The sequence below is a fragment of the Juglans microcarpa x Juglans regia genome, chromosome 2S (genome assembly GCF_004785595.1).
Source record: "Juglans microcarpa x Juglans regia isolate MS1-56 chromosome 2S, Jm3101_v1.0, whole genome shotgun sequence".
Classification (NCBI taxonomy): Eukaryota; Viridiplantae; Streptophyta; class Magnoliopsida; order Fagales; family Juglandaceae; genus Juglans; species Juglans microcarpa x Juglans regia.
Genome location: NC_054597.1, coordinates 10,002,318 through 10,011,104, shown reverse-complemented (window position 1 = coordinate 10,011,104; position 8,787 = coordinate 10,002,318). Strand labels below are relative to the sequence as shown.

Sequence of the window (8,787 nt, the reverse complement as noted above, 5' to 3'; positions counted from 1 at the left end):
TTTCAGTTATTTTATTGCTTTAAACTAGTTCATGTTCGTTAGGATTGCTATTCTAATTAGAATAGGAGTAGGTTTTCTTATATGGTCAAGAGTGCACGGCTATAAATACAAGAGTTTATAGTTTATTTGGAATTATCATAAAGAGTACAAAACTTGTGATTTGTTCCAACCCTAAGTGGATTGCAATTTATCACTTTTCGTCGTAGTAAGATACTGGTTCTATCAGTCTCACATATATTACCCAGTTCACTATTTGTCAGTCACTAACAGAGCTCTAATCGAGAGTTCTTATTACTTGGATGAGCATCATCTCAAGGGACTTCACCCACTACCCAAATTTTATGGTGGGGATGGAATTCTGGTTTCGATTTGACCAAAATTAATGGTCCAGTGTTTCTGTTGGGTGTCGTTTCCACTTATATTGCCTTTTTAAAGATTTTTTTTTCTCTCTCTACTCTACCCTTTTCCTGGATTGCCAATGCAAATTCAATCTCGAACACAGCAGTTTCCTTCTGTATGGGGATGGCTGTGTGGAAACAAGAGAACCACACCTAAAGTGGTGGTGTTAGAATTTGTGGGGCAGGTCCTTACGTAGAAGAAAGAAACAAATCTGTGTTAGGTGGTGGGCTCTGGTTCTTTGACGAACATATTACAGCTAAAAACCCCACTTGTGCCTGTGCCTTATCCCAGGTTGGGAAGTTCTGCTTAAAAAATGGCACCGCATCGTTTAGCAACTGTTGACATATTGTAGTCTTGTGTAAATTGACAGTACAAGAGCTGTGGGTGACAAAAAAAAAAAAAGGGTCGGTCTGATCTTAGGTTGTTCAAATATTACATTGGATTTTGCTTTGCCATGCATTGGACTGGATCAACTTCGGTTGTTCATGGTCATCAGTTTTAGCCTTATCCGGGTTTGACGCATGTCTATCATGGCACGTGGGCGTTTTGGTTGAGTAATTATTAGATATAACTCCGAGGGATGGCCCAGTGGTGAAAAGCTTAATTTTGAGATATTACTCCTTTAAAATTTAAGTTTGAACACTTTATAATTACAAACAATCCTTTAAGACTATATTCTTGATAAAAAGTAAGTAATTTAATCAGTTTTATGTAAAAAAATTTTCAAAAATGTGGTGTACGAGATCGAAATTTACTCTGCAGGGTGGATCCGAAAGGCCCTTCCTGCCTTGGAGAGGTTTCCCGACAAAAAAAAAAAAAAAAAAAAAAAAAAAAGAATGTACTCTTCAAGTAAAGATATGTGATACTCTCATTTTATCATAGGCTATCGTAAAATTTTAATTGCATGGTATTGTAATTGGATTAGAGTATCTTGTCATCTGTGTTCTAAGGATTTGTTTGGGAATAGAGATGATTTAAGCTCAAAATTTTATTTCTAAACATAATTCAAACACATTTTTCAATTTTAAATATTAAATTTTTTCATCTAATCATTGCTTAATTATTATAATTTTTCCAAACTCTATAAATAATATAATTTTTCAAATCTCAAAATAAAAATTATATTAAAATATTATAGTTTAACTACGTTTTAACTTTATAATATTTTATTAACTTTTTTCTTTTTTCTTTTCTAAAACCTAATAAAACATTTTAACTCAAATCATTTCATTACTATTAACAGAATTATCATTTCATCTCATTACCCAAATATGCTAGAGTACACTATAAATCTCTATTATAGTTGTAAGTTACTTAAGGAGAGTATATTAATACTTCCACTAATTACATATATCTAACAATGAATTTAGCATTTGCTATGTTTGGAACACAAACTTGCCTCAGCCTATCTTAAACCAATTATTGATGGGATTCATTACCTTTTCAACTTCTTAAAAAAAGTTAAAATCATTTCAACTTATTTCATATATTTAAATACATATCTCAACATATTAAATACATCACAATGAGACTCATAAAATATTACCATTTATAAATCAACTCAGCACTGTTGATTATTTGTTAAATTATATCTCCTTATACTTAAAAGCATCTATCGCCCAATGAACAGTACTTTTGTTTTCCGTTTTTCTTCTTCGTCCCTCTCTACATCTCACAACAATATTCTTCCCAAAATACCACAAAATCACCACAACGGATCACAAAATCACCACAACATATCACAGCATGCACAGACCAAACTCACCGTGAATCATCTCAAAATCACTGTAGGATGATCACAAACTCATCGTAAATCATCCTAATTCTACATAATTACAAAATGTACAAATTTATAAAATCACAAAATGGGAGAGGTAGAGGCTCGGCTGGGCATGGAGGAGCAGGGGAGGTGCCAGAAGGCTGGTGGTGGCATCGTGGGCTGTAGGTGGCGGATCTAGGCCGTCGTGGTGGTGCCGTGGCGTGGGCTTGGCTAACAGCGGCGCTACGAGGAGAAACCCGTGCATGTAAAGGAGCTACGAGCGCTGCGTCGGGGAGTTGCGTTGTGGGGAAGAGGTGGCTGTCGAAGGTCGTGGGAGGAGCTGCTCACGATGGCACGGTGGCGGCGCGATGGAGGGAAATTAGAGGGAGAAGGCTATGGGCTTCGGCCTATTGCGGGGAGAGAGAGAGAGAGATCTGTGGGGAGGAGATTGAACGTGGAGAAGGTCACCGGTGATTGGGCTTGGTGGTGACACGGCAATAGAGGCCGGAGGCGCTGGGAGGAGAAGAGAGATCGAGAAGGAGAAGGGCATGCGGCTGGAGGGAGGAGAGAGAGGGAAGAGGGAAAAGTTAGGATTTGGACCTTTAAATCCCAACCCTTCATCTTGAATTTCTAGATTTGATCTAACGATAGATCAAATCATACATTTAAATAAACTCACTTAAAATAGATAATTAAAAAATAAATATCATATGATACATTTGAAATCAACTTTAATTTATAAAATACTAATCTTTTATCATTAAATAAATGATGAAGTTTTGATAAATATTTTTAAGAAAATAAAACCATATAAATAATTAAAGTTTTTAACATAATTTAAATCTTATAATATTCTTAATTAACTAAATGCATTTAGATAAAATAATTTTCTACAATTATATTATATTCCAAAATATTTGCAATTGATCTTTCCCGTATAGATGATCAACCCAAAAGAAATGTAGAGAAATTCATAGAAATTATGCGGTTTGAACAAACTCTTCTTATTAAAGTAGAGAATGATGAAAATTTATAGATGTTTGCGTATATTATTTTCAAAAATTTTATTTTGTCTTCCAATTAGGTAAACGTGGCAAACGTGCTTTGTACGTTAAATCACTGCTAGTATATAAAAAAGTAAGAAGGGGTGCAATTCAAGAATTCCTCGAGAGGTTACTCATCCTGATGTCTTGCTCAATAGACATGGACTTTTATAATCCTAAAATATATATATTTTTTCTTTATTTATCCATTATTTAAAAATACCTTGGATGTAAATTGAAATTGTAATATCTTTGTAGAGGGATTTTCCCATTCTCTTATTGGTCCGTATGGCAAGTTCATGAGGGGTCTCTGGGAGGGGGAGAGAGCCCGATCAAAACCATACTAGCCATAAAACTGCTCCATTTTCACCCAATCTATTATCTTCGAACCAACGTGCTTGGAGATAAATTGAGTTCCATCTTAAATTTAACAATCTTGCGACCTGAAAATGCCTGGAGAATTTGGAAATCCTCTCAAGGAATAAAATATGCTGCAAAACCTCCAGGCTTTACAACCTTAGAGACTTTGTTTTCTAATCCATATGGGATGATTTTTATATTCAATGGTTGGCCAATGTTTAACTTTGTATATATCAGGTGAATAAGACTCTTCATTTAATTGTATGGTTTATTAATTCTTTTTTCATTCATTGAATTTTTAAATAAGAGCACATAAAGCCAAATTCGATATCAGTGGAAAAAAACTGTAAAAAAAATATAGGATTTCCGCACCTTAGGCCCAATAAAATAGGTAGTCTAACCCATGCGTCCCACTTATAAAATAGAGTCTGAACAATGGAAAGGAACCTACTGACTACCTCAGCTAATATTATGAATATGTCCTTAGCTTGTCAATGATAGGGGAATTAGATTATTTTTATATTTAATTCACTGTTTGTATTTAATAAGATCCCGTTTGGATATAAAAATATTCTTAATATATCCTATTTCATCATTACAATTTTTTTAAATTTTTATATAAAATATAATAAACAATTTAATTTTTTTTAAATCATAAAACAATAATAATATTAAAAAATAATATTTTAATAATATTTTATTTAACTCATCTAAAATCATTTCATCTCATCTTATTTTACTATCCAAACTAGTCCTTAATTTGTTTATATCCTTTTTTTTATTGACACCGAGTGTCTGAGAACAAAATCTCAACTAATTCTGAGAGTCACAAGCTCTCGTTAAAAAATTTTTTGTAAGTACAATTTGTTCATATAGGACGATTAAGAGTTTTCATTTAATAGTATGGTACATTTTTTTTGTTTTTCTTTTTTCATGGAACTTTTTTCCGGAAAATTTTGAAGTAAAATAGTATGCTTACGATTATTATTAACAATCTTAAAAGCTAATCTAAAAGATTCGAAATACGTTGCTTTCATTTGGGATAGTAACAATGAAGGAGGTCAAGAACTGAGGATGAACTATCGATTGTCAAATGAGAACTTATTTGAGAACATGACTTATCCTTTTTGAAAAAATATGATTAATGTGTTCGATAAAGTCAACACTTTAATTACCATTTGTCTCCTGCCATGGAACTCCCCATGATAAGTGACCAAGGACTGATCATTGAAGAGCCTATTGATGACAATTAGATTTTGTTCAGAACCAAAAGAAGTAGTAATACATGGACGATTTGTAAGGATCTCCGTATTAAAAACATTGTTAATTGAAGCCTTGATTTAACTTTCCAAAAACTAATGTGATTTTTTAAATTTATTTTATAATAAAAATAATTTTACAATCTGATGAAAGACATGAAGTCACATTAATTGTAAGGTTACTTTTGTATAATTTTTATGACTAAAATATTTCTCTTTACACTATTGCATTTAGCAATTTACTATTGATGATGAGACTATTAAAGTATGATGACTTTAATGATTAACCATGGTCCCAAAAGAAAGAATGGCAGGTCATCTCTTAAAAGAGTAATATTATACAGCACACTCTCATTATATTTTGATCATGCTAACTAGTATGTGGCACTTTCATAACATTAGATGATAAAGAAATATGTAATAAATAATCATTTAATAGTGATAAATGCGTCACATCTTACTTAATAGGATGAAAATAAGATAGTAGTATAGTGTATAGAATCTATAAAAAATTTATAAATATTGAATATGAGAGCAAAGGAAAATTCTATATATCATCTCACTTTCATCTCACTAAGTATGATATGACATATTTATCATCATTAAATAATAATTTATTATATGCTTCTTTATCATCTAATAGTAATAAATATGTCATATATTATTTAATATAATAAAAATAAGATAAAAATATGGTGTATAACATTACTCGAGAGTAAATAGTAAATCATACATTCCTCTATTCGGGTTTAGGACCCATCTTGGTATCCCAAACCATACTAACACAATTATTTTAATCGCCGATTAATTTCACCGACCACGCTACGGTACACGGTCTGCACGATACGCTGCCACCCAAATCTTGTTGAGCTACGATTGAGCGGAGCCGTTATTGAAGCCGAGCCTTATAGAGACTTTTAAATTTAAAATAATAATAATAATAAAAGAATATGCCTCACAAAACGGACGAAAACCGGAAGTACACCGGCTATAGGCGGTGGAGCTAGAGTTGAATTTGGAATGAATTTTGTGTTCATTTCATTTGCTGCAGTAGTATACCTAACCCCAGTTAAGATTCTAACCCCACATCGGACCCAAATTGGTTTATTTAAAGACAGAGAAAGTGAGACTGTGAGGCCAGCTGGGTTGTGAACTGGTTCACTTACAAATCTCACTCCATCCTCTCTGTCTCTCTCTCTAACTGGTTCTCCATTGTAGATAAACAGTCAAAGACTAGAATAGATCTGCAAAAACTAGCTTGTAAATTGATTGGGTAATGATGTAGAGAGAGAGAGAAAGAGTGGAGTGAGATAATTTATACGTTTACTTCTGCTCGTGGGTTGAGAGTTTTGCTTGCCTGTTTGGGTTTTTTTGTCTCTTGGGTTGGTGTTTTTTAGTTGGATTTTTCTTTCTTTTTTCTTCTCTTGATGGGTTCGGAGGGAGAAGAATCGAAATTGGGGAAAGATAGGGGAACCGAGCGAGAGAAGTGGATGTACAATTGCATACAGCTCTGTACATTTTGGAGTGGTCCAAAACATGGGGATTCGTATTCATTGGTCTTCTCTTAAGCGAACACGAACACGACTTTGCTATAAGCAGCAACCCCTTGAGCTCTTAAAAGATCCTACTGAAAACATAAAAAACAAAGACTAACGAAGAAGAACAGGACCCCCCCCAGATCCTGTTTGGCGACTTCTTTTTCTTTTCAGTCATGAAGAGATCACTTGGCAGCTCAGACTCACTAGGTGCTCTGATCTCCATCTGCCCAACTGCAGGTTTTGAATAAAGAGTCCATTAATTTAACTCCTTACTTTCATTGTTGTATTTCTAGGATTCAGACATGACCTTGTGTGTGTTTGTGTTTTCCTGTCTCTTTTTATCTGTTAATGATCAATCTCCTTAACAATTTTCAGACACCTCTACGAACTCTCCAGATTTGCTAAGTTGTTTGTCATGTTTTGGATCTTTGGAGCCCTTTCATTTTTGTTTTCCCTTTTTGTGTTTTATGGTTCTAGTCTTATATGTTGTCTATTGCCAGGGACGAAGACATATCCCTCAATTCTCTGTTTTTCATTGATGCAGAGGAACACAGTCCAAGAAACAACCATGTCTACGGTAGGGAGTTCCAGTCCATGTTGGACGGCTTAGACGAAGAAGGTTGTATTGAAGAAACCGGCCACATAGCCGAGAAGAAGCGTCGATTGAGCGTCGACCAAGTCAAGGCTTTGGAGAAGAACTTCGAGGTGGAAAACAAGCTCGAACCCGACAGAAAAGTTAAGCTAGCCCAAGAACTTGGTTTGCAACCTAGACAAGTTGCTGTTTGGTTCCAAAACCGCCGAGCCCGGTGGAAAACCAAGCAATTGGAGAGAGATTATGGCGTTCTCAAAGGCAATTACGAAGGTCTAAAGCTCAACTACGATGCCCTTCAACATGACAATGAAGCTCTGCTCAAAGAGGTAACATCAGCAATCCACCATTTCTAGCTCTTCGTGAATGCGTGAAGTTCTCATTATGATTTCTTTGACTGTTGTGCAGATAAAGGAATTAAAAGCAAAGCTCGAAAAAGAAAACGCAGGGAGCACTCTTTCAGTGAAGGAAGAAATGTTCGTGCACGAATCTGATGACCAACCGATGGAACAGAGCAAATCAGCTCCGGATACTCCTCCTCTGCCTGCATCCGACTCCAAAGACTTGCACTTTGACTGCTTCAACCACAACATTAATGGAGTTGGGGCCTCGCTCTTCCAGGTGGACTTCAAGGACGGCTCGTCGGACAGCGACTCGAGCGCGATCTTGAACGAGGACAACAGCCCCAACGCCGCGATTTCTTCCTCTGGTGGGTTCCTTCAAAATCAGCAGCTCTTGATGTCGCCTGCGTCGTCTTCCCTGAAATTCAATTGCTCATCGTCATCGCCGTCATCTTCGTCGATCACCTGCTTCCAGTTCCAGAAACCATTCCAGACACAGTATGTGAAAATGGAGGAGCACAATTTCTTTAGCGGAGAAGAGGCCTGCAATATCTTCTCGGACGAGCAAGCTCCGACCCTTCAATGGTGCTATCCGGATCCGCAGTGGAACTAAAAGGAAGAAAACCCATGTCTGTTCCGATGTTATTGCCATAAATAAATAGATCAAGAAACCAACCATAAGTGAGCTCCAAGTCGAAGAGTACTATTGTACAGTGGAAGCGTACTGGGGTCCGTACGTAGCATAATCCGGTGAATTTAGCAAGAAAAAAAAATGGTAGAGGTTGGAGAAGTTGAACGAGAAACGGAGCGGAGAGAGAGAGGGAGACGACTTTCTTTATTCTTTCTCTTTGATGATCTCTACGAGCCTAAAAGCCGTGCGGGAGGGAATTAGATCGTAATTCAGCTCTCTGCTACTGCCACCAAAAGAACGAAACCCCAAATCAAAAAATGTCTGGCTGTAAAAAATGTCTCTAATGGAGAAATAATCATCGATTCTCTCTCTCTCTCTCTCTCTCTCTCTCTCCCCTTTGTTTTCCATTTTCTTTTCTTTTAGGATTTAATTTTGAAAATAATACTCATATTTGAGCAAAGATATTATATAAAAATAATTTTATAAATTAACACAATCTCCGATTTATCATATCTATTTTATTATATGAAATTATATTAATTTATATAATTTTTTTTGTGATTAAAGAATTTCATTTTTCCTTTTAGGTCCATCTTATAATGATAAAAAAAAAAAAAAAAAAAGACTAGTATTCTTATTTAACACATTATGCAGTGAAAGAGCAACATATAGACAGCCTAGAGTAGCTGACATCATTTCTCAAAACGAATAATGTTAAATATAATCGTTTATATTAAATATAATTGTATATAAATATCGCGTAATCTTTTTATAAGAGAATGAGATTTAGTAAATTTCATATATATTCAAATTTTTTAAAGAAATTACGTGAAGTTTGTATATTTCATTTCATGATTGTAAAAAATCA

The 8,787-nt window shown here is 34.9% G+C and overlaps 1 protein-coding gene across 1 annotated transcript; it reads left to right on the top strand.

Annotated features, from left to right (window-relative positions):
- The first annotated feature begins 5,949 nt into the window (after positions 1 to 5,949).
- Positions 5,950 to 8,290, top strand: LOC121252981 (homeobox-leucine zipper protein ATHB-6-like). The gene is made up of 3 exons (XM_041152843.1): positions 5,950 to 6,595; positions 6,903 to 7,276; positions 7,356 to 8,290. Exons 1-3 carry the CDS (start codon positions 6,532 to 6,534, stop codon positions 7,899 to 7,901), a joined length of 984 nt encoding a protein of 327 aa, XP_041008777.1. The 5' UTR covers positions 5,950 to 6,531; the 3' UTR covers positions 7,902 to 8,290.
- Positions 8,291 to 8,787: the final 497 nt, after the last annotated feature.